Raw genomic sequence first — 25251 nt, 5'->3', positions numbered from 1 at the left:
GCAGCAAGCACCTTTCCCTCCTCCGCCCGAGGCTATTGCCTGAGGACGTTGTGGTGTGTGACTAACCTGCTTGCTGCTGTCCTCTGCAGATGTACATGCAACGTATGCCGGTGTGTGAGTGTGCACGTGTACATGCATGTATGTGCACATGCATGTGCGTGGGTGTGTGCGTGGATGTGTCCATGTATGTGCACGTGTGTGGGCGTGCGTGTGCATGTATGTGCAGGTGCGTGTGTGCTTATTTTTGTTTCATTACAGAATGGATACCACGAGGGTACAAACCTTTGTGGCCAGAGGTTTCACTTACTTGTTGCTGTTATGTAATTTGCCTTTTGATTTTGGTGAAGGGAGATTTTTGCATGTTTCACGTGTTTTGGAGCCAGAATTCATGTCTGGGGCCACGGCTGGGTCACTGCACTGTGGGGGGTGCCACCCCTCAGGTGTGTTTGCACCTTCACAGGGTCGTGGCCTCAGCAGGGAAAAGGGGAGCGGGAAGGAGACCCCCCGGGCGTCACCCTGGTGTCTGTGACCAAGGAGTACCAGCCCCGCCAGGCGGCCGTGCGGGACCTGACCCTCACCTTCCACAGAGGCCAGATCACCGCCTTGCTGGGGGCCAATGGCGCCGGGAAGACCACCATCATGTGCGTCCCCTTCCACCTCGTAAAACTCGGGGCTCCCCTTCCTAAACGCCAGTCCACCGAGCAGCGAGGCTCGGTTCCTTTCTCATGGAGGAAGCATGGCCCTCTGCCCCCTGCCCCTGCCCTCTGCCCCCTGCCCCTGCCCTCTGCCCTCTGCCCTCTGCCCTCTGCCCTCTGCCCCCTGCCCCTGCCCTCTGCCCTCTGCCCTCTGCCTTCTGCCCCCTGCCCCTGCCCCTGCCCTCTGCCCTCTGCCCTCTGCCCTCTGCCCTCTGCCCCCTGCCCCTGCCCTCTGCCCTCTGCCCTCTGCCCTCTGCCTTCTGCCCCCTGCCCCTGCCCCTGCCCCTGCCCTCTGCCCTCTGCCCTCTGCCCTCTGCCCCTGCCCTCTGCCCTCTGCCCTCTGCCCTCTGCCCTCTGCCCCTGCCCTCTGCCCTCTGCCCTCTGCCCCTGCCCTCTGCCCGGTTGCTGTCCCCCCCCCCCCAGCCACTCTGCAGGCCTGGGGCAGGTGCAAGGGGAGGGTGATGGGCTTTAAAATCTTTAATTCTTCCTGTTTTCCTTACAATGAACTCACCTGCTTTTACTTGAGTCTTGGAAAGTTCTAGGGCCCTTTTCATTGTTCTCCTCCGTTTAATTGTGTTTGCGTTTCTGTAGGAAGGTGACATTCAGAGCGGAGTTTGTAGTTTTGTAAACACCTGAGTAGTTTTTCATGTTCTGATTTTGTGTGGTTGGCTGTTCTTTTAAGATTTGATGTTTAGTTTAGAATCCAAAGGCTGTGCTTTTGGTTAAAGCATCCAGCCTCGTGGTCCCAGACAAATAAGGAGCTCGGACGCGCGTGGCCGCAAAGCAGCCGAGCGGCCTGTGGCGACGGTGGCCCTTTAAGGCTAAGCCTGCAGCGATGAGGGACGTCCCTGGTGGAGCAGCTGCTGTCTCTGCCTCATGACAGCAGTGACGGGAGAGGAACATACACGAAGCTTCAGGGAGCCCAGTGAGAACCGCTGGAGGGAAAACACGGGCGTTTCCTTCTCTCCACGGGCCTGGGCTGGAGCCGCCGCGACCAGGGCCCCAGGGCCACACCTCCTGCAGGGCAAAGAGGGGCAGGTGGCCCTGCTGCTCCGAGGTCCTCTGACCTCGTCCCTGCAGGTGTGAGGAAGGACCCTGGTCACCTGGGGTTGTCCCTCCCAGCAGCTCTCAGAGGACAGGCTGCAGGGCCAGTTAGCAGATGGGTTGTTACTGTTTAAACAAAAGCCCTGAGGCACAGCAATGGGAACACCTCCCCTGCTGTCCAGAGGTTTGAAATCGCCCAGCAAACAGCTGATCACGAAGGACATTGAAGTGCAGAGCACCCACCAGGGCGCTGAGCTCCCACGACTCCCTGTGCCCCTCCCCGGCCCTCATGCCCCTCCCCGGCCCCCATGCTCCTCCGCCCGGCTCCCATGCCCCTCTGCCCGGCCCCCATGCCCCTCTGCCCGGCCCCCATGCCCCTCCACCTGGCTCCCATGCCCCTCCGCCTGGCCCCCATGCCCCTCCACCCAGCCCCCATACCCTCCCCGGCCCCCATGCCCCTCCCCGGCCCCCATGCCCCTCCACCTGGCCCCCATACCCTCCCTGGCCCCCATGCCCCTCCGCCCGGCTCCCATGCCCCTCCCCCCGGCCCCCATGCCCCTCCGCCCGGCTCCCATGCCCCTCCCCTCGGCCCCCATGCTCACAGACCCAGCACGATGCCCACAGACCCACCCCGCACCCAGCGGCCTGGGCTGGGCTGACCTGCGGGCGCGTCTTCTCCGCAGGTCGCTGGTGACCGGGCTGCACGCGCCCACCTCTGGAGCCGTCCTCGTGGGCGGCAGGAACCTGCAGACAGACCTGGCCGCGGTCAGGAGGGAGCTGGGGGTGTGTCCTCAGCGGGACGTCCTGCTGGACAGGCTCACTGTCCTGGAGCACCTGCTGCTCTTCGCAGCCATCAAGTCGCCGCAGCGGACGCGGGCGGAGCGCCGGCAGCAGGTGGACAAGTGAGTGGGGTCCCTTCGGGGTCTGCTCTGTGAGGCCCTGAGGGGAACAGGGAGAGGCGCTTCGGAAACAGGGGCAGTGCCTTTACACGAGAGGAAGTGAGCACACGGCTCCTGATGGCGGTGACATGGCCGCCAGCCCTGGGCCCCGAGGAGCGTCTGGGAGGTTTCGCTGACTCGCCCTGGAGGGGGCGGAGGACACGGTGCGCGTGGGTGGCTGCCAGTGTGAGTCGGTGCCACGGACCTGGGTGCAGGGCGAGGGCACTGGGGGTGAGGACAGGAGCTGGAGCTTCGTCGGGCAGGGGTGGCCCTGGCAGTGCAGGGGTCACTGAGGGCAGGACAGAGAGCAGAGCCCAGAGCCAGGCCTCCCTCGAGGAGAGGAGAGAAGTCGGGGACCTCGGCCAGGCCTGGGTCGGGGGTGCTGTTGGCAGCCAGCTCAGCGCCTGGAGCTGCGGGAGGCTGGCTTGTTGGGTGGCGATGGGCGGTCGGGGGCGTGTGTGCAGGTGGACAGCAGGGGAGGCTAAGGACCGAGCCCTTGTCACTCCGACTGGAAGAGGTTGCAGAGGTGAGGGGAGCCCAGCAGGGAGGAGGGAGGCACGTCCATGAGGAGGAGGTCAGGTGCAGGGGTGCTGTGGAGGGTCGTTCAGTGAAGCCTGAGAAGTGAGCTCTGGGTGGAGAATGCTGGGCCGCGGTGGCCGCGGTGGCCTGTTGAGGAAGGTCACGCGGTCGTTCCAGAGAAGGAAGGGGTTTTGCTGCAAAGGAGCAAAGACATGGGACGGGATGGAGATGGGAAAGTGAGGTGACGAAGGGAGGCGCCACCAGCACCCGCGGCCGAGGCCGAGGAGGGTGGCCTGGAGCCCTCCGTGTGGCAGGAGGGGCTCGGGGAGGCGGCAGGAAGGACGCAGGGCCGAGCGTGTGGGCTTTAAACCCACGGGTTAGGGGTGGGGCGGTGGGAGACAGTTTGTGGGGTTCAGTGACTGTGGAGGCAGGTCAGCGGGAGAAAGGAGGTGTCAGGAGGGGCAGGAGCAGATGAGACAGACACACCTTCCGCCGCGGGTCAGCAGGCAGCCCTACCAGGGCCTGGGACTCCCTGGGACCCGGCCGTCCTTGGAGCCCAGCATGACCCTCGAGGTGCCACTCCTGTCGGCCTCCAGTCTGGGGGCTGCTGGGGGTCAGGTCCTCCTTGCCCACCGCCCTGCCGCCTGGCCTGGTGCTGGCGGTGGTTTCCGGAGGCAGCAGAGGCCCGTTCTCCCGTCAGGACTCTCCGGGCCGTGGGGCTGACGCAGCACCAGCACCAGCAGGCCCGCGCCCTGTCCGGAGGCCTGCGGCGGAGGCTGTCCATCGGCGCCGCTTTCCTCGGCACGTCGCGGACCGTGGTGCTGGACGAGCCCACGAGTGGGGTGGACCCCTGCTCCCGGCGCGGCATCTGGGACATCCTCCTCCGGCACCGAGAAGGTGGGGCACCGCACCCCGGCTCTCCCCGGGCCGGGCCCCTGCACCGCGAGGCGGCACCACACAGCCCACCCCGCCCCGATGCCAGCACAGGGACCACACAGCCCACCCCGCCCCGATGCCAGCGCAGGGACCACAGAGCCCACCCCGCCCCGATGCCAGCCCACCCTGCCCCGATGCCACCCCACCCCGCCCCGATGCCAGCGCACCCCGCCCCGATGCCAGCATAGGGACCATAGAGCCCACCTCACCCCGATGCCAGCACAGGCACCACAGAGCCCACCTCACCCCGATGCCAGCACAGGCACCACAGAGCCCACCTCACCCCGATGCCAGTGCAGGGACCACAGAGCCCACCCCACCCTGATGCCAGTGCAGGGACCACAGAGCCCACCCCACCCTGATGCCAGTGCAGGGACCACAGAGCCCACCCCACCCTGATGCCAGTGCAGGGACCACAGAGCCCACCCCACCCTGATGCCAGTGCAGGGACCACAGAGCCCACCCCGCCCCGATGCCAGCGCAGGGACTGTGTGCAGAGGGTGGTGGGTAGCCGGCCCCGTCTGCAGGTTGGTGCTTCTGGCCTCCCCTCCTGTCCTCGCCCCCCCTGCCTGCTCACCGGCTCCCCGCCCGCCTCCCAGAGCACCGTCTGTCCGGCTCCCCTCCTCCCACACGCGCATGCTCCCTGGTCTGAAGGACACCCCTCCAGCCTCACACGGCGCCGTCCGTTTTCTTACACAACAGCGCTTCACAGAGGAGACTTCTCCTCCAGCGCCCACCAGCCTGTTGCCCGAGGATGCGTGGGGAGACGGGGCCCGGCTTCCTCTCCTCTTTATAAAACGTCTCCTCTGCTCGCACAGTGCTCGGGGCCTAGAGACGGCGGGGACACAGGGCCCTGCGCTCGGCCTGCTTCTCCCGCTGGGCCCGTCCCAGCCCCGAGTGCTGAGGGGAGGATCTGGGAGCTGGTCCCGACCCTGAGGCCCGCAGAGGGGAGGGTCCGGGCTGCTTCTCTCTGGCTAGACAGGGTGGCATCGTGGCACTGCCCGCTCCCCGCTGCTTGTGTCAGGCCGGCCCTGACGCCTCCTATTGGCCGCAGGTCGGACGATCATCCTCACCACCCACCACCTGGACGAGGCGGAGGTGCTGAGTGACCGCGTGGCCGTCCTGCAGCAGGGCCGGCTCCGCTGCTGCGGGCCCCCCCTCGGCCTGACCGAGGCCTGCGGCCAGGGCCTCTGCCTGACACTCACGAAGCAGGTGACCGGGGGCTGCCTCCTGGGGCCGGACGCTGACATCAGCGGCTGTGTGCTTGGGCGCTGCCCTCATGCCCCTGCGCCTTCCTCTGCTGGACAGCCTTCCGCTCTGGAGCTGGACAGCCTGCAGGACGTGGCACGCACCACGGCCCTGATACAGACCTACGTCCCACAAGCGTTTCTCAGGGACCGCAGCGGGCGCACGCTGAGCTACGCCCTCCCCAAGGACGCCGACCGAGCCGGCTTCAAGGGGCTCTTCCAGGCGCTGGAGCAGAACCAGCACCGCCTACGCCTGGCGGGCTGCGGGGTCGCAGACACCACCCTGGAGGAGGTACTGGGCTCCCGCCGCCTGTCCCTGTCCTTGTGGCTTGTCAGTGAGGAGGGTGGGCTGCCGTGGGGAGGGGGTCGGACACCTGTGTGTGTGTTTATTCCAACTTCCCAGCGTCAGGCGGGGTGCAGGCCAGTTCGGAACTGCACACACCCGACCGCGGCTTCTGCTCTTGCAGGGAAGCGAGCACTTGCATAGTGAGAGCGTGGGCGGCGAATCCAGGGCCATCCGTGTCCCATGCGGTCGGGCCGGCGCTGGCGGGGTTCCGTCATGGGGGCACCTTCCCTTTCACGGGGCCTTTTTTGGCTCAGGAGCCCGGGTGCCCGCAGCCCTTGCTGGGCAGAGAGGCTGAGCAGAAACCAAGCGCCATCAGGTGCGGAAGCTGACCCCGCCGGCCTCTGCCAGGACTGCCGTCGGCGTGTGTGGCTCACACAGCTGGCGGGTCAGACCAGGTCCCCCCGGGCCGTCCCCGACCGCAGGCCAGCTGGAGTGGGGCTGGGCTGCCTGTGGGGCCCGATTCGAGTCTCACTTTACGTTGCTCAAACCTACAGAAGGCCCTGAGGGGTGAAAGCAGCAGTCAGTGCTGAGATGAAAGCCGGAGGTGGGAGGCTTGCCCGTCCCTGCGGTGCCCGGACGCAGCGCAGACACGGCGGGTGGTGGGTGGTGGCTCCTGGACTCGAAGCCGTGTCAGGAGCTTGAGGAACCATGAGAACTAAAGTCCCGCAGCGCTTAGGGTGCCAGAGCCCCAGCGTTCACGCAGTGCTTGCGCCTCAGATAACGTGGCAGCAGCGCTGAGCACGGGCTGCACAGAGGGGTGTCGCCCAGTGAGGGCTTCTCAGTGTCCCCCTTCCTGCTGCCACACCCGGCACGCGGGCCCTGGGCATCCGCCACCCGCGTTCTGTCAGAGCCTGCGCGGGCGCTCCATGTGGGAGGTGTTTTTGTCTCCGCGTCGCTTCTGAAAACCCTGGTGATGCTGTGTTCCTTCAGTATTTCTTTTCTGCTTACTAATTTTTCTCCAAAATATTAAAAAAAGTTTAAACATTTTTATTGATTTCAGAGAGGAAGGGAGAAGGAGAGAGAGAGAAACATCGATAATGAGAGAGAATCATGGATCGACTGCCTCCTGCACGCCCCTCACTGGGGATCGAGCCCACAACCTGAGCATGTGCCCTGTTGGGAAATCGTTCCTACACCAGCTGGGCTCCACAATATTTTGATTCATACTTTGCCCATCCATGTTCCTTTTGGAAATGTCTTAATCTTCTTCCTCTTTGCTGCTGTTTTTAAAATGTTTGGTTGTTTATGAAGTTGCACATGGCCAGATCCACTCCCCTCAGTTCTGACAAATGCGTGGGGTCAGGGAGTCACACACAGTGGAGGGGCGCCATGCTCCCGCCCTAAAGCGCAATTCTTCCCGCAGCGCGCCTCTGCGCATGCTCCCCAGGCCCCGCTCACACCTGCAGTTAGTCACCAAGAAGCCCGACAGCCAGCCCCAGAGCCCGCGCCCGGTTCCCCGGGAGAGGCTCCCTGCTGCTCCCGCCCGTGGTGATTGCCACCGCTACGCTGAGCTCGTGCCTTGCACTTAAGAGCTGCTAATAAATACCAGTTGATCAGATTCTGTCTCTCCCACACACAGATGCTAAAAAAGAAGTTATCTGTGTGAAGGACAGCCATAAGCAAAGGGTACAAACCGCATTTAACAAAATACAACATGATGGCACATCTGGACCTGTTTGGGAAAGATCTTAAATTGGAAAAAGATTAAGCACTTGGAGAGCTTTCCTTTGTGTGGTGTAGTCTATAAAACAGCCGCCCAGCCAATCTCGACTTCTCACACTCGCCAAGTATTGACTTTCCTGTCTCCTGCCTGCTATCGACCACGCGATCACACGTGCCTGCTTGCTGCTAATCGGCGGTCCTGCCCAGGACGCTGCGGGGAGGGGGTCACAGTCACACCCGACTCTGCGCTGGGGAGCAGGTCTCGCTCTAAACCGCAGGGCGTTGCTCGTAAACATGGTCCCCACGTAGACCCCCAGCCAGCGAGGTTAAGTGTGAAACCTGACCACTGCTGTCACCAGTTTCATTACAAAATGGACACGTTCTTTCTCCTGCGAGGACCTGTGTTTGCCGGGTGTGGGGCTGGGCCAGGGTGCTGAGGGCTCCATGGCACAGGGTGGCGCCCGCACAGCCCCTGAAGCCACGGGTTCTGCTGACGCAATGCAATCAGACCGGTTTCAGTGGTGGATTTGTGAATAGACCCATTTTTGGAGCAGTTTTGGGTTCACAGCGATATTTCGCGAAAGGTGCAGACATGGCCCACGCGCCCGCCCCCACAGCACAGCTCCCGTGACCAGCACAGGGGTGTGTCCTCCATGGTTCCGGAGGGCTTAGGATCACAGGCTGGTGGCTGTGAGGTGGGCGTCTCTGCTTGCCCACCCACTCTGCTCAGCGGGCCCCTGTGTCTCAGGAAGGATCTGGTGCCAGATGGGGAGCGTGAGCTCAGACCCCCCACCTGCACGCGGGGTGGAGCTTCGGTCCCGAATGACAAAGATCGGATCCAGGGGCATCAAGGCCTGATGTTGTGGTTTATGTTCTGCGAACAAAGAACTCCTGGGCAGACTTTGCCCATTGAGTACCACAGGGTGGGGGCCTGGGGCTTGGATTCAACCAGACGGAGGTGGGACTTGTGCTCCCAGCACAGAGAAGGGACCTCAGGCCCTTCCCTCACAGGGACCTCCTCAGGGATGTGCACACAGACACCCAGTCCCCGCGGAGGAAGCTGAGAGCGTCAGAGGCCTCCCAGCTGCAGGCACCGTGGGTCGGCACTGGGACTGGGTGCGGTGCTGTGGGCATGGCTTTGCCGCCTGCGCCTGCTGGTCTGCCCAGTCTGCCAAGTGTAAGGGTCTCGGTCAGGCCACTCCCTTCGCGGCCTGTGAGCCGCCTCTCAGCCAGCCTGCCCCGAGCTGTGGCCTTGGGGTCACACCAACAAAAGGAATGAAGACGGGAGTCAGGGTGCTTGGTGAGTATCTTCGTTAGGACCCAGTTGGGTAACTAAGGCCAATAAACAGTGCGGTGTGCAAGGAGCATATCTAACACAGAGCTCTCTTCATTCTCAAAAAGGTGTTTCTGATGCTTCTGCAAGATCCCAGCGAGCAGTCTGACGTGGCCCCAGGGACGGCGTTGGAGGCGCAGAGCCCGGGGCCTCCGGCGCCCACTCCCGGCTCCCACTGTGAGTACAGAGCGTCTGCGTGAGCTTCCCCGAGGGAAGTGCCTCGTCCCCAGCAAAGCCCTGGCTTTGAATTTGATCAGAGAGAGACTGAAGGCAGGGCCAGGTGTGGCTGGACGGATGGAGAGGTTCCCAGCAGGAAGCTCAGGGCTTTCCCCTCCTGCCCCGCAGTCGCCCTTCCCTGCTCAGGACTGCGAGTTGAGGTAGTTTAGGTGCCTCTGCGAGGGGGCCTCAGGCAGGATTGGTCTCTGTGTCCGGCTTGTACAGTGCCCGGCGGCCATCCACGCGTCACAAGGGTCACCCCTGAGCGATGGCCGTGGTACCAACAGGGCACAGTCTGTGTCCGTTGCCCTCGATGGACACGTGGGTGGTTCCCACGGCTCAGCGGCAGGGACATGCGTGCAGGCCTCTCTGTAAGGTCCTGATTCGGATTCTTTCGGATAAACACCCAGGAACAGGACCAACGGGTCATATGGCAGTTCTCTTTTTAAAAATATATTTGTATTGATTTCAGAGGGGAAGGGGGAGGGAGAGAGGGATAGAAACATCAGTGATGAGAGAGAATCATGGATCGGCTGCCTCCTCCATGCCTCCCACTGGGGATCCAGCCCAGAACCTGGGCCTGTGCCCTGACTGGGATCAATGTGACTTCCTGGTTCATAGGCCGACGCTCTGTCCCCGAGTCACTCCCGCCAGGCGGCCGTTCTCTTTGTAATATTTTCAAGAACTTCCACAGCACCTTCCACAGCGGCCGCACCCATTCACATCCGCTTTTCTCCACACACCCCGCCCCCCCAAGCTGGTGCACAGCAAAGGAAATGACTGAGTGAAACGGCAACCTCTCCAATAACCGGATTAAAAATTGGCAAAGGACCTGAACAGACATTTCTCAAAAGAAGACCTAGAGATGGCCACCAGGGGCGGGAAAGGTGCGCAGCCTCCCCGCGCGTCCGGGCCTGCAGCGGGAGCCACGTGGTGACCGCGCCCCCGTGGGCATGGCCGTCACAGACGACCCGGTGCTCATAGGCGGGCAGGCGCTTAGGCCCAGCTTCCGCTCGCTGGGTTCTGAGGACTCCGACGTCCACGTCGGTTGGAGAAGCGCCGCTTTCCTGTGCGCGGGCCGGGGTCCCTGAGAGGCTGTGAGCGTCGCCACGCTCAGCGTGTGGGAAGGACCCCAGACCCTCGAGTGCAGGGAGGAGCTGGGAAACGTGGTTTCCCCTTTAAGGCTTCTCCGCGGCTTTTCAGAAGCCTCCCCTCTCCCACAGGAGGTCTGAGACTGCGTTGACATCCTCAGCTCTCTGGTTTGTCAGGGACACTCCACCTCCCACCGTCACCTGCTTTCTCCACAGTTTCATCCCCGGCGCTCCATTCCTCATTGCTGCTGCTTGTGCCGATGGAGAGCAGGGTCCACAGTGGTTAGCGGAGGGCCTGCAGCCTCTCTCGTTGGCTTGTTAAGGATTGTGTTTGCACAGCCCACCTTGCGCGGCGAGGCATCATCCTCTGCCCCCTGAACGAGCTGTTTCAGGTTCTCTGTCTCCTGGGCTGAGCCGTGCTGCTAACCCCCAGGGCTGTCTTTCCTTTGCCCACATTTCCTCGAACGTGGGGCACTGCCTTCCCTGCAAGCAGGCGGGGGTGGGGGTGGGGAGCGTGGCTGCTGCCTGTGGTACAGGCCAGGGAAGGCCTGTTTCCCACGTTAGCGAAAGCCCCGGAGAGCTGGCGGCGGGCGCTTTGCAGAAAGCAGTCTGCCCAGATGAAAATGGAACTGAGAAGGACTCGGGCAGACAGATGCTGGGCAGGTCGGACGCAGCAGATCCTGTTAGGGGCTGTGGGGGGTCGGGGAGGTGAGAGGCACGAGCCCTGGCAGCTGCCCAGACCAGAGCTGCCAGAGTGCGCCAGGTGGTGGCAGGCGGCTCTGGTCCTGGGTCAGGGCAGCAGGCACCCCAGCGGGCTGTGATCCTCCAACCCGAGCCCCGTTCCCTCCCCCACTCCCTCTTCCCTGAGGACAGGCACCTGGGCCCCTCTGAGCAGCCCTGCCCTGCTCACTTCTTCAAGCCACCCCCCCTGTCAGCAGCCAACTGTGCTGGACTCCGGGCCCTGCGCCCCCTCAGGCTCCGCTGGGCCATGTCCTTCTGCTGTCCTCGGCTCACTGACAGGCTTTGTCAGGGTCTGACTCCCTCACACGACCAAGAGCCCTGAGGATGTTTTTTTAAAATCTTTATTGTTGAGATTATTATAGATGCTCCTCTTTTCCCCCCCCATAGCTCCCCTCCATCCGGGTCCCCCCCCCCAAGCGCCCCCGCCACTGACCTCGTCCATAGGTGTAAACTCTTTGTCCAGTCTCTTCCTGCACCCCCCACACCCCCTCCCCCCTGAGAATTGTCGATCCGCTCCCCTTCCATGCCCCTGATTCTATTACATTCACCAGTTTGTTCTGTTCATCAGATTTTTTATTCATTTGATTTTTAGATTCACCTGTTGATATATATTTATTGTCACTTTGTTCATAATTTTTTATCTTTAAAATGTTATCTTTCTTCTTCCTCTTCTTAGAGAACACCCTTCAGGATTTCATGTAACACTGGTTTGGGGGTGATGAACTCCTTTAGCTTTTTCTTGTCGGTGGTGCAGCTCTTTATCTGACCAGGATGTTGTTCAGAGAGGGCCGTGACCTGGCCCAGCCAGTGCTACGTGCAGTGAGCACCAGGCTTTGTTCCCCAAGTCGAACTCGTCTCACAGCCTCCTGAACGGGGTGCATTTACAAATGAGACAGATTAATCACATCAATTTTAAGGTTCGTTTCAACTCTCAAATTCTGCAACTCAGTGAACACAGAATGATTAAGTTTCTATTTCATGAAATTGGCTTCATTTTCGGAATAAGTACACAGTGTTTACAAAATGCTTATTGATTACAAGATGCCCAAATACTCATTGTGGAAAAAATCCAGAATATTTTGAAGAAAAAATGTAAAGTAGCCATGTTCTTACCACATAAAAATGTAAACATTTAAGTCGATTGAAAATGCATGTGCTGCTTTAGCTTTCAAATACAAACACGCACTCAGTCAGAGAGTACAGTGTGGAATTGTTTCCTGAAAGACACCCTATTTCATGGGCGTACATACGCCCCGGCATGTCCTGTGAGTTATGTTTATCCTGTGTGCTGCTCTGCGATACACTCTGTTCATCTGATGTCTTTCCTGTACTTACAGATTCACATTCTCATCCTCTCCTTTTTGGGGCTCATATTTCCTCCACCACTCATTTCACTGACTCTTAGACATTTCTTTTGAAAAGATGACATCATCCTCTTGACGTGCTCTATTCACCTCATGCCACGCAGTGAGCGCGCCCCGCGTGGGTGCCGTGCTGCTTCCCGGAGGCTGCTCAGCTCGCGCAGGTCCTGCAACCTGTTCCGTCAGCCCCACGCGCGGGCAGTGAGGGCGTTCCCCACTCCTGGCGACTGTTTCCTCTGGGACGCAACAGCTCCTTCTTTGACATCCTTGATGCATTTCAGCGGACCCTACTGGGTTCCTGCAGCCAGACTGCGCCTGGCCCCGGCCCTGCAGAGCAGGCCAGGGCTCCCGAGCCCCCTCCATGAGGGTGTGCGCCCCGCGCTCTTGGCCGTATTGGTGAGCTGACGCTCTTCCTGCTGCTCCACCTCGCACTCATCGGTGTGGCCCTCTTGTGGGCTGCCTGTGAGCTGCGTGTCGGTGCATGCGGTCGCTTGGCTATTCTTTTGTCACTTTAAGTTGTTTCTCACTCGGCATTCCGTAGTTGTACTCATAAGTCAGACACGACCACTCCCAACAGTTTGGGTCAGCATTTAATTCTGTCTGTTAAATTATTCATGCAAACGCTTTTATGAGTTTAGCCATGAATATTTGATTGGTGGTTGATTCATGGCCATGAACTATCTTGGCCTTTTACTTTTCCCATTAGCATATGGGGGGAGGTGGGGAAATTCGTTTTTCTTAATATGAGCAAAGTCTTTCCCCCCGACTTAACTGAGCCGGTGTGGTGAGCACTTACTGTGACTGAGGCCGATGTTGTCTCTGTTCTGCAGCTTAGTGAGTGTGGCAATAACAATCCTCCTCACTTAGAGGGAAGAGGTCCCAAGTCTTCATTTTAAGGCTGAGGGAAGCGACATTCAGAGAGGGTAGGTCATTTTCCAGAAGTCACACAGCATTTGTGGCGGAGAGTTCCCCAGCCCCAGTGAGTCTCCGGCCAGGCCGTGGGCACCCCTGGCCACCCTCTGCCTCTGCTCCTGCCCTCTACCACCAGGCACGTTTCCCGAGTGGAATCCACACCCAGTGGTTTGTCTCCCCTCTTTCTGTACCACCTGCAGCCCAGACAAAACCTTCCACATCAGGGGTTTGGAGCCCTTACCTGCTGCACACGTCTGAGAAGGTGCAGCTTGTCATGGCCATTGATGTCCGGAGGTGACCCGTCGTGTAGATTTTTCCAGAGTTCTCATTCAGTGAGGGGTCGTCTGTGCTCAAAGCTGCCCGGTTTACCTGGGGCCCGGGGCTCCCAGGTGAAGGGACACAGCCTGGGCCCCAGGTGAGGGGTCACAGAGCCGGGGCTGTGGGGCCCGAGGTGACTTGGGCGTGTGTTCTTGTCCACAGACGGCGCCCCTGTCAGCACCCTCACGCAGGTGGCTGCCCTGCTGACCCAGCGGCTGTGCCGCACGCGCCGGGCCTGGCGGGGTGCGCTCTGTGACCTGCTGCTGCCCGTCCTCTTCATGGCCTTGGCGATGGGCCTGTTCATGGTGAGGCCTCTGGCCACCGACTACCCTGCCCTCCAGCTCACGCCTGGCCGCGACGGGAAAGCCGAGACTTCCTTCTTCAGGTAAGAGACCCGCTCTTTCGGGGAGGCCCTCACTCCCGAGCTCCGTGGGGACAGAGGGCACAGCAGCAGCTCCGGGATCGCGTGTTTCCTACATGGAGTCCTAGCAGGAGGGTCCGCTCTCCAGGCCCCGTTCAGGGTGAACGAGGCAGCCTGGCCTCCAAGCTCGTGTCTCGGGGCACCCGCAGCTCCCCAGGCACCAAGTCCCTCCGTGAGTGCCCCTGGCTGACATGCCACGGCCCGGCCCCTCCAGCCCACGGCCTCCAGCAGGCACCGGAGCCAGGTCTCTGGCATGGAGGTCACGACCCTCCGCTCCTCCTTCCTCTGCGCTCTCCCCGCTGGGGCGCAGGAGGGCGTCTCGCTGTGGGCCGCTTTCCTCCACTCCTGGGGTGCAGACCGGTGGCGCTTCCTGGTCCCCAGCCCCGGCTCTGCAGCTGGTCTTCAGGCCGCATTCCTGTGCTGCCAGACAATGGGGAAGGGGCAGTGACTCCCAGGAACCAGGCCCTGCTGCTGCTCATCAGCCCAGGCACCTCAGAGGGGAGCTACTCTCCTGCCTGAGGCCCCCCCATCCCCCCTCCCACCCTCGCCCTCCTGCTATTTGAGCTCCATCTGCAGCAGAGTCATGGGGGGGGCGGGCAGACAAGGACACAGGCCCTCAGGGTGGTGTGCCGGCCACGCTCTCTGCAGCAGGCTGCGGGGTCGCGTGGACGTGGCACCTCGGAAGTGCTGTCGTGGGGAGAGCACGGGACCCACTCAGAGCCGCCTCAGGAGCCACAAGGAAGCGCTGGTTTCCATCCTGGTGGGAGGGCAGGGTCCCCCCTGCAGCACCTTAAGTAGCCCCGTTCCAGGGCACCACGGAGCAGTCGTGGAGGAGCGAGCCTTTGAGTTTTATGGCAACAGGACAAGCGAAAGCCAGTTGGTTTGTTTTTTCAAACAGTGACCTCTAGACCGAAGCAACAAAATAGCAAAAAGTAAACCATAACTGTAAATCTTGCTCTTAGTAATTATTCCAAGCAAACCACTTTATGGGTCGATATTTTTTCCCCCAGAAAAAGCATTTTAAACTTTTGTGTTCGTTCTTAGATTAATAGGTCGAAAGAGGGCGATCTGAGCATTTTCACAGATGTCACAGGAGCATTTTCCTTTTATGAGCGACATTTCGGTGGAAAATGTGTCTCATTGTGGAGTGTTTTCTCATTTGTCAGGAACGTGAGGGCTGTGGTGCAGGGGTCACACTGCCCGCTTACGGGACGTAACTTCGCTGTAAACGTCAGCGTTTCCATCAGGAGCGTTTCTGGCTGTAGCCGTGGGAGTCATATTAGGCCAGTCATAAACCATTTTGACTTAACAGTAAAAAACCCAGTTACTTTTACCAGCAAAAGTGGTTTATTCGGAAACAGCAGAGAACTGCAGTCTGGGATGAGGATGCTGTAGCAAAACTAGGCAAGTTAAGCCAAGAGGAGAAAGAGCGTTAGAGACAGAGGAGGAAGTGGGAGGGCGCTGTGAATGCAAGTCCCAGGGAAGGGCGATGGCTTCCCATTGGCTGAGCTAGTTGCCGGGCAAGGAGAAAACCTTTCTCCCCCTGTGGGGTGGTTGGACTACAGAGCAGTCTCTTCCCTGGGGCTGTGTCCCTGAGGGCCCCACTCCACGTTAAAGGAGGTTTTCTTCCCTCACTGTCACCAGCGCCTGAGCAGTTACGATGGGTGCTGAGTCCGTGAGAAGATGGTGTTTTCTGTGACATCCTCCTGGGGTCTGGGCTGCAGCGGTGGGTGCGTGGCTACTGCTCAGCAGGACAGACCCGGTGTGATGAGCGCGTCCTCTCCGTTGCCGTGTTCCCTCGAAAGACGAGGCCAGGGCAGAGCGGTTCCAGGGAGTGACTAAGGAGCAGAGGCGAAGGACAGGCCCACGACGTCAGGGCAGCAGTGACATCGCAGCTGTTCACCAGGAGCCTCTGGAGAACATGCTGTGCTCCAGCCACTGTCCTTCCCTCCTGGAGCAGGGGTTCCAGGAAAGAGACCGAGAAGCCAGACTTGACACCCATGGAGATGTCGGCAGGGTCCCTGAGCACAGGGGGGCTCACGGGAAGGAACTTACCGGCTGGGGGTGGTTTCCAACCAGTAGCAGGAAAGGGGGTGCCCCTCTGAGGAAGCTGCACCTGGGCGCTTCCGCCGGGCTGGGCTGGGTGTGGCTCCCGGGAGAGGGTGTTCGTCCCAAGATGTGCAGGTCTGAGAGTGCGGAGGGATTCAAACATTGTTTCAAGGCTCCCACGTCGGCAGCAGGGAGCCATTGGTAACTTGTGAGATAAAAAATGCCAGATGGGTCTGGTAGAGGCTCAGAGAAGGGACTAGGGGATTAGGAATCTCGTCAAATCCCCACCGAGTAGAGGGCGACCGGCACAAACATGACGTCACCTCTCATTGGGGCGGGACTGCTTTCAGGATGTGGGGACAGTAAGCCTGACGGCTCGGACGTCCCTGTGCTTGAAAGCTGGTGACCGTCCAGAAAGATATTTGGGAGTCAGTCAGATGGCCACTGTCCATGACCCAGGAGACCAAGTAGAAACAGCGGGGGCTGAGGAGGCTGTGGGCTCGGTGCTCCCAGGAGGGGCTCCTGCTGCACGTCCTTGCCCGGAAGGCGAGGTATCTGCGTTAAGTCACCTTTGCGCTCAGAGCGCCCACTCGTCTTTGCTTTTGGGATGCATGTTCCCACGGCACGTACCTGAAAGCATGTGATGACAGTCGTGATGTAAGTCTTAGGCCAGGGGTCCTCAAACTTTTTAAACAGGGGCCAGTTCACTGTCCCTCAGACCGTTGGAGGGCCAGACTATAGTTTAAAAAAAAAACCATGAACAAATTCCTATGCACACTGCACAGATCTTATTTTGAAGTAAAAAAACAAAACGGGAACAAATACAATATTTGTATTTGCATGTGGCCCGCGGGCTGTAGTTTGAGGACCCCTGTCTTAGGCAGTCACAAATCTGTGTCTGTGAGACTGTCCTCCAGAATTTTCAGTAAGTGCAGTGAGCCCGGCTGTCCGTCAGGCCAGCGGGCAGGGGCTGCAGTGCCGTTTCCTCCACATTCTCCCACATCCGCCGTTCCTGCCGTGGGTGGGTACAGTTTCAGTGGAGTTTGTTTCCACCCTCCCCCCAGACTAGGACAGCCCGTCTTCCACTGGGGCTCCTCCAGGAGGGAACGGTGGGCGGCCTGGTTCTCCTCGGGGGGCCTCAGCTGCCGACGGCCCAGGAGACCTGTGTGTGCCGGCCGCGCCCAGCTTCTGCGCCGGGCCTTCCTGGGAGCAGGGGTTCGAGAGAGAGCACACATGCGGCAGCGGCACAGGCACGGGGTTTCCCTGCAGGCCTGCCAGGGCACCAGCTCCGCCCGCCGGAGCTCCAGCAGCACAGAACGTTGGCGGAGACGTGAACGTCGTGGCACCGTGTAATACACGCGGCCTCTGAAACTCATTTTAAATCCGTGTAAGAACGCCACAGCTGGTGACGTCACATTAAACGAAAAGAGGGGAAGAGAGTACACCTGAGGCAGCTGTGCACACGTGGGGCCTGTGCTGGCAAACTGGTCAGTGGAGAATCTTCTTCCCTCCTTCCTGGCTTGGTTTTACCATGGAAACCAAACCAGCCGCTGGCTCTGAGCTGCGGAACCGTGCCTGTGGCCAGCCCAGCGCAGGCAGTGAGGTCAGACCTGCCTGGACCTCCGTCTGAGGGCTCTGTGCCTCCCCACCGCCCTTTGTCTCCCGACAGCAGTGACAGCGATGGCATGGACCTGGCCCGCGTGCTTCTGCGCGAGTTCGGAGACGGGGAGCAGCTCTGTGCCAGCCTCGCCCCCGGCCTGTGAGTATCAGTAATTCCCGGCATCCCGTGTCTGTGGGGAACCCAGCGCTAAAACATGGAGTCGCAGTTAACTAGGCCTGTGTACCACCTGCCATTTACTTTTAGGGAAACGTGTGTGTGTGAAACAATTCGCTCTAATTCTTCTTTAACTGAGGGACTTAGCGATTTCGGGTTGGGAGCCAATTGCCCTGAATATCTCTTCTCACGACGTGAAGGGATCCTAGAGGCCTGGCCTTCAGCGAGCATGGCCCGAGCCCGCTTTCTCGCTGAGCCCCCCTCGCGGGCCTGGCTGCTACTTACTGAGGAGCTCCATGTGGCGGAACCGGGCGGGTGTGGGCACGGCCTGGGCTCAGGCGTTAGCGCTCAGGGCAGAGCAAACGGGGAAGAGATGAAAACCATGATGATGTATTAAGGACAGCAGTGCGTGTTTCCAAGTGATAAATATAAAATGCAGACAGTAATGCCATGTTGGGAATCTCTTTTTCTAATTGATGGTGGCACTTCTGCCCATTAGTCATGGCGGCCATTAGCTCCAGACTGAAGGGCTGTTAATGGTCTCGGCAGGGGGATTAATAGAAAATTAATTATGTTGTTTCCCTTTACTTTTCTTCTGAAAACAAAGCAATTGCTTTACTAAATAAAGCTGCTCTGTGAGGCTTTCATTCTCTGCGACTGAACTGAGCGGGACGTGAAATCGTCTGCGAGGAGGAACTCGTGGTCTGGGCGCCGTCCTGGCCCAGCCTCGCACAGAGAAGGGCATGGGGGGGGGGGGGGGCGGTTCCTTATCTGGCCTCTCGAGGGAGAAGGCGTAGAGCCAGTGCCAAGGGCAGCAGGACGCTTTCCACGTTCTGTGCAAACAGCAATTTCACCTTTAGGTTCTCGGCCAGGCAAGGCCCTGGTCCCCAAACTCGCCAGCCCAGCCTGCAGGCCACGCTCTGCCTTTCCCCTGCCCTCCTTCCTTTACCTGTAAAACCCAGGTAGCCTGTTCCTCACTCACTCCTATTTTGTCTCCATTTCTACCCTTTTCCTTGGGCAAAGGCTGTGCTGCGGGCTGCCTCATGCAGGGGTGCTGGGCGCACCTCCGTCCATGCTGCACAAACAGCTGAGGTCTGAGACCGAAGCAAAGGCTTTGACTTAAAACAAGGGCCTTGGCTTCTCTGGGTGTAACGTGTGGCTGAGTCCAGTGATTCCTACGCGCGCCCTTCCTGGCGGGCCCAGCTACCACCCGGTTCCCCGAGAGGAGGCCCCGGTGCTGGTCACACCTGCGCGCTCGGCGGCCTCTCTGCTGAGCTCTGAGCAGTCAGGCCTGCAGAGCGCCTGCCCGTTGAGACCGAGCTGCCGCGTTGTTCTCCTAACGGGTGTGAAGTCTGAGATGTGCCGGCATTGCTAACTTAGAAACAGGCGGCAGGTTTATGTCTAGATTCATTTTACAAGGTAGCAACCCCCTGGCACTCCGGGACGATTCCCTCATGATTTCGGAGGTAAAATGGTCCCTTTCCCACCCGTTCTCGCTGGTCTTTATCTGTAAAGTGAAAGTGGGAGTTAGCCAGTCCATGTTCCTGTTGAACTCCTAAGGCTGCGTGGGGAGGGCGTCGCTCTCTGTGCGGACTCCACCGCAGCCACAGGAGGGCCTCCCGGTGGGACCCCCAGTCCCGGGCGGCCCTGTGTGCTGTCTGAGAGGGAGCAAGGGAGGAGGGCGGGGGGGGGGGGTTGGAACAAACAGACTGTTTTGGAAGAATTCGCTGTCAAACACTCGCTAGCAGGCATGGGAGGCATGCAAAGCGCGGCAGCCTGCTGAGCGGGAGAAGTGAAAGGCGTCAGGGTCGGATCACGGTCCGACGAAAGTCGTGGTCTCCGCCTGTGACCCCGGGGTCACTGCCCAGAAGCAGGACTGGGGAGGCTTGAGGTCAGTTTTTATACTTTAGAAAATGAGGTGGAATTGCGCTCTGCCCACCGGGTAACAGGAACAGGGGTTTCTTTTCACCGGGCGGACGCGTGTCCCTCGGTGCCCTGTGCTCTGCCCGCAGCGGAGGGTGGAGGAGTCGCCTCACCGCCAGGCCCCAGCGCTCCTGCCCCAGGCTCCGTCCAGTCAGCTGCCTCCCTTCCTTCCCAACCCCTGAGTAAATAGGAATATTCTCACTAAAGGAACGTTTAACTTACAGACAGTCATAAACGCACAGCACGAGGCCTGCGAGGAAAGAGCTCGGGGGACTTCGGAATAAACAGGGTTTTGAGCTGTGGCTGCCAGTTGTTTCCTAACAGTCCTGTGTGCAGCCTTCTCCAGGCGGAAGCGGAGCAGTCGGCTCCTCTGTAAACGACGGCCAAGTGCGTGTCTGTCGGGTGGACAGCGCGGTTCACCATGCACGTGGCCTCCTGTGCTGCTGCTGAAGTGCTGGGGTTTGAGACCAGGACTCGCCCCGAGTCTGGAAACCCTGTCCTCAGACTGACATCTGCGTGGGGGCATGTGGGGGCGCGTGGGGGCGCGTGGGGGCGCGTGGGGGCGGGCGGGGGCGGGCTCGCAGCCAGCGATGTGAACTGTCGATGGGACTTGCCCAGAAGCCAGTGTACAGCCGGAGCCTCACTCGGTCCTGTTGTTTCCGCAGGACGAACGCCTCCTGTTGGCACCCGGAGCCCGCGTCTCACCCAGAAGCCCCTGGTTCCTGTGGCTGCCTGGTAGGTGTCAGTGGCATTCTGGTTTTTTAAAAAAGTCTAAACCTCAAGTAACAATGTTTACTTCACTTATAAAACCTCCATTTCTGTTAACTTGAGCCTGGGGGCTTTGGTTGACGTGGGGAGCTGCCCCTTGGGAAGGTCCATCCCACAAAGTGAGCGTTCATACCCTCGGACGTTACGGACGTTACGTGGGTTCCACGGCGGTCCCTCGTTTACGCTTCTGCTGGCACCGGGAAGCTGGACTCGCCTGGGGGAGAATCTCCCCATATCCCGGCAGGATGCCCGGGCTCCTGCCCCATGTTCTTTACGTGAGTTCTGAGGACGGGGGTGAACGCGAAGATGCCATCCGCCTCCTGCCGACGGCTGATGCCTGCTGAGCGGAGGTGCTGATATCGATTCCAGGCAGAGGCCTGGCTGCCCCGTCTGCAAGGAGCGCAGGTCAGGATCCACTTGGAGAACCGATTGGAATTCATCTCAAAGGAAAACTCAGCGGGCAGTTAATGCAGGCGTCCGCCTGTCGGCCACAGTGGGCAGCTAACGTGGGACCCCGGTTACGAAAAGGAGGAGAATCAGCTTCAGAAGCCGATGTGCAAGCCAGTGTCCTGTCCGGACTCGTGACAGTCCTCATGCGTGACCTTCCCTACACATCCCGGAGCACAGGGCCCGGGTCCGAGGCGTGACCTTCCCTGGATGTCCCGAGAGATGGGAGGAGCACAGGGCCTGGGTCCGAGGTGGAAGACAGGGTGCCCTGTGCCCCTGCCGCCGTGGTCCTGCCAGGCGGGCCTCCCCCCTGCTGGGCGGTGAGTCCATGATTCTGAGCGTGTGAATCACTGAGAGGAGCGGTTAGGCTCCTGCTTGAGGCCCTTCGGGAAGAAGCCCCAAATTCACCCGTCGCTCTCCCGATTTCCCGCCCCTGCGTCCGGGCTCTTCCAGGTCACGGGCGAGGAGGCACTTCCCTGCCGCGTGCTCGCCCACCTGCCTTTCTCACACCGAAAAGCATCCCCAGTTTCCAGTGTGACCGGCGCCCCGTCCGGCGGGTCTGTGTCATGGCGGATGGGGGTGCCCCCAGAGGAAGTTTGAGAAATCAGCGTAGACGCCAGTAGGAATGATGCTGCAGCGATGCCACGCTTAGAACATCAGCCCACCCGCTTGTGTGGGTTAAAAACACGTTTCCGTTCTATCTCCCTGCCAGCACCTGCAGACCTGCCCCAACTCCAGTGCCCGGGCCCCCGCCCTGACCGACCTCCGGGGCCACACGCTACTGAACCTGTCGGCCCTCCGCCCGGAGGAGTACCTGCTGGCGCCCGGGGAGAGCCCCAGGTGGGTGCAGAGCCCGGGGAGTGCTGGGCAGGGCCGGCTGCTCCAAACGCAGTGTCTTCAGGACGGGAAGTCTCGCAAACACTTTGGGGTAACAGGCCCTGACCACTGACATGCCCTGGGCATCCCCTGGTCACATCACCGCCAGAGTGGGAGCAGGTGGGAGCCGCTCCTGGGCGATGCCCCTCAGACCCTCTGCTCTCAGCGCCCCTCGGGCCGTGTGTCCCAGCTCTGTGTGGGCTGCAGGGAGAGCTGCCGTGTGTGGATTCCCTGGGCCTCGGTGGCGAGCCGGGGCAGGGGAGCAGGAAGAGTGCCTCTCATGGTTTTAAATCACAGCCACAGCCCCAGCCCCAACGCACAGAGCAAGGCAGATTGCACCCCACCGAGGGAGTGGGAGCACAGAGCAGGGAACATGGGGCTCGGAGCCGCTGGTCTGCAGAGAAAGGAGCCTGAGTGGTGATTAGAGTGTGGCCATCGCGGCCATCCTGTCCGTGGCGCCTAGTTCCTCCCAGGCGGTGAGCTCCAGCAGCCACGGCGGAGCCCCCTGCAGGCCTCCTGTCTGAGCAGCTCCCTGCCCCGGCCTTGCGAGCTGCCGTTCCTTCTGCTGCTGACCCACCTCTGTGGCCATGTCACCGGGGCGGATGCTCAGCCGGCTGCTCCTCCAGGGCCATTAAGATGAGTGCGGTCAGGACGAGCGCCCGCGGGGGGCCCTGCGCGCCCTCGGCGAAGCTCTGACTGCTCCCTGTCCCCAGGCTCGGGGGCTGGTCTTTCGGAGGGCGAGGCCCGGATCCTGCTCAAGATGCGAACTCAAACCTGTCAAAACCAGAAAACCTGGCAAAGGTAATAGTTCTTGTTGCTTGTTTTTCCTGTTGGGAGGCATTTAGGATATCATACACCTGAGACCCAGGCATATTCGTGGGCTCAGGAGGAACCAGGCCAATCCCAGTGTGTGTTCCTGTGGAATCAAAATAGTTCAACGACCCCGAGCGAGGTCCTTTTCCTGTAGCCACGGAGCACACGGCCTCTGTTGGTTAAGACCAGACCCACCCAGTAGACCTGAAGCACAGGGGAAGGCGCCTGGGGCCCCTGGTGGCGGAACGTCCTGCGCACTAGCCTTCCGCCTCCAGAGTCCGGAGGCGGGGCCCAGAGACCACACAGACGCAGGGGCTCGGCAGGACTTCCCTGTGCCCCGCGAGCGTGCAGAGGGCTCCTCAGGTGAGGGGATGAGGACGGGGAGGACAGGCCTCCCACCAGGGGGAACTCGGGTGCTGAGTCCCAACAGGACGGTCACAGGGAGGCCACAGGGCCTCACTCACCTGCACACGCGATCCCCGATGCGGCCTCACTCACCTGCACACGCGATCCCCGATGCGGCCTCACTCACCTGCACACGCAAACCCCGATGCGGCCTCACCCACCTGCACACGCGATCCCTGATGAAACATGACGTTGCTGTGTAGACTGTTCAGCGGTCCCTCCTTCAGCAGGCAACACTTTTGTTCCTTTCCTCTGAGAATATTTTAGCCTTTCATGGCACTAACACACACCTTCCTGTTCACATGGGTGCGTCTTCGCTGGCGTCTGGGCCGCAGCCGGACCCCCCAGTCTCTGCTGCACGGGGTGTGGCATCCGTGCTCCCCTGGCGGCTCCTCTTCCCTGGGCTTAGCTTCGTCTTCTGCACCGACCTGCGGGACTAGGGGCTTCTGCAGTCGTGAGGTTGTTGATCTAAGAATGTCCAAACCTACAGAGAATTTTTCTAAATTTCCTGCATAGAATTTTTATGAGTTTATTTGAGCCAAACTGACAGCATGCTGGGAAGCAAGGTCTCAGACGTCCAGAGGACATGTTCGCAGTTTCTTTCCTGCGTCTGGAATGGAGGCGGGAGAGGCCTGCGGGGACGGCTACGGGGAGAACAGGATTCTGTCTCTGCAGGGCCTGGAAGAGGGGTTTCAGAGGTGTGCTCACCAGGGTGCACAGGAACCGTGGGCAGGGCTGGCCCGAGGCAGAGATGAGCCCGTTAGGAAAGGAGTCACCTGCCTGGGAGCCACCATCCACCATGAGCCGTCTTGTTAGACTTTATGGTCCGATCGCCCGCCTGTGAGGTTACTGCTGTTAGAGGTATTGCAGCCCCCAGTTTCCCCTCCGTGTGCTTGGCGTGTGCTTGGTGTGTACTTGGCTCGGCTGGGGCCGGGCACAGGAGTGCCGGCGGCTGCCTTGGGCACATGTGCAATTTCTGTGACAGTGGCCCTTGGCCAGCAGCAGAGCCTGTCTCCGTCGCCGTGCGCATCCCAGCTGTAGCAGCGAGGGGCTCGGGAAGCCCGCGCCCTTCCCCCTGGGCGGCACTCGCTGCTGGCCCAGTCCGAGGCCTGAAAGTCGCCCGGGGAGGTGTGGGTGGGGAGGGTGCCGGCCGGGGCTGTGGGTGCAGTCCAGCCGGAAGCCCCAGGGCCCAGAGCATGGAGCAGGGGAGGGGCAGCCTGTGTCCCAGCCCCCACGGCCCCACTTCGGTGTTTATACCCTTGTACGGTGTCGTTTTTAAGATGAAAAAAGTCACCCTGCTTTTAAAACAAATGAAAAACAAAGCATGTGAGTCCCTTGATCTCATACAAAGATACCACCGTTCCTCGCCTTCTCCAGCTGAACAGTCGGGGAGGCAGGTCGCGGGCAGTGGGGGTGCAGGGTCCACAGGCAGAGGTTTTCTCCATTTGGTCCCTCAACTTGCACAAAGCCCCACGCTTCTGTCACGGCCAGAAACAGGCTGGTGCTTGTGCGGGCGGCAGGCGAGGGCTGGGCTCAGTCCCGCAGGCAGGAGACTCGCTGAGTGGGTGCAGGAGGCCGGCACGCCTGTGGGGTGACACCCCTCCTTTGGGGCGGCCAGTCTGTGCTCCCCTGCTTTTCAGAACTGCGTCTGTCATACACGGATCTGCGCTCCCCTTGGTGTCTCCACACCGTCCTGCCATCCGCCATCTGCCTCTCGTTTGCCAGCCGAGGGCATCGCGCCGCCCTGGGTCTCCAGCGGTGTTCCTTCCACTTGGAAACGCTGGAGGAGGGAGAGGGCAGCGTGGCCTCTAGAGGAGACAGGGCCCATCTCCTGAGCTGCCAATGAGGTGGTTGTCCGAGAGAGCACGGGCGCGGGGGGGGCAGGGCAAGGGGGGCGTATACGGGTGTCCGTTGTAACCATGTGGACAATCGTTTACCACTTAGCTGTTCCGTGGGCATCATAGTTGCTACACGGGACCCCGGTTAAGCGTCGGGCACAGTGCGGCGAGGTGGGAGGACAGGGCTTCGGGGCCTGAGAGCTGGTCCTGACGCGGCGTCAGCTGGACAGCTTGGCCGCCCCGAGCACGCACACTCTGAGAGCAGCCCAGCTCCGCAGCGGGGGTCTGTCCCAGGGACGGCGTGTCCCGAGGGGTGGGCTGTCCGTCAACAGAGCGAGGACCGGAGTTTGCTGGTTGATGTACTTTCTTCTTTTTTTAAAAAAGTGTTTTTTATTTTTAGAGAGAGAGAGGAAGGGAGAAAGAGAGGGAAACATCGATGTGAGAGGGAAACTTCCACAGGCTGCCTCCTGCACACCCCCCACCGGGGATCGAGCCTGCAACCGGCACGTGCCTGACCGGGAATCGAACTGTGACCTTTCGGTGCCGGGACGCTCAGCCACTGAGGTGCACCAGCCCGG

The 25251-nt window shown here is 60.6% G+C and overlaps 1 protein-coding gene across 1 annotated transcript in view; it reads left to right on the top strand.

The window, feature by feature from the left end:
- Positions 1 to 25251, top strand: part of ABCA13 (ATP binding cassette subfamily A member 13) — a gene marked incomplete at its 5' end in the record, with an annotated part of 113718 nt that overhangs the window by 64541 nt on the left and 23926 nt on the right. Inside the window, 11 exons of the mRNA XM_081102009.1 lie at positions 461 to 641; positions 2423 to 2641; positions 3897 to 4093; positions 5187 to 5344; positions 5441 to 5671; positions 8789 to 8897; positions 13522 to 13744; positions 17499 to 17588; positions 20192 to 20261; positions 21463 to 21581; positions 22331 to 22418. Coding sequence (XP_080958135.1) covers positions 461 to 641; positions 2423 to 2641; positions 3897 to 4093; positions 5187 to 5344; positions 5441 to 5671; positions 8789 to 8897; positions 13522 to 13744; positions 17499 to 17588; positions 20192 to 20261; positions 21463 to 21581; positions 22331 to 22418 — 1685 coding nt within the window. The remainder of the gene's footprint in view (positions 1 to 460; positions 642 to 2422; positions 2642 to 3896; positions 4094 to 5186; positions 5345 to 5440; positions 5672 to 8788; positions 8898 to 13521; positions 13745 to 17498; positions 17589 to 20191; positions 20262 to 21462; positions 21582 to 22330; positions 22419 to 25251) is intronic.

Source organism: Myotis nattereri (genome assembly GCF_964212035.1).
Source record: "Myotis nattereri genome assembly, chromosome: 11".
NCBI lineage: Eukaryota > Metazoa > Chordata > Mammalia > Chiroptera > Vespertilionidae > Myotis > Myotis nattereri.
The sequence above is the reverse complement of the archived record's forward strand: the minus strand, read 5'-3'. Positions and strand labels throughout refer to the sequence as shown.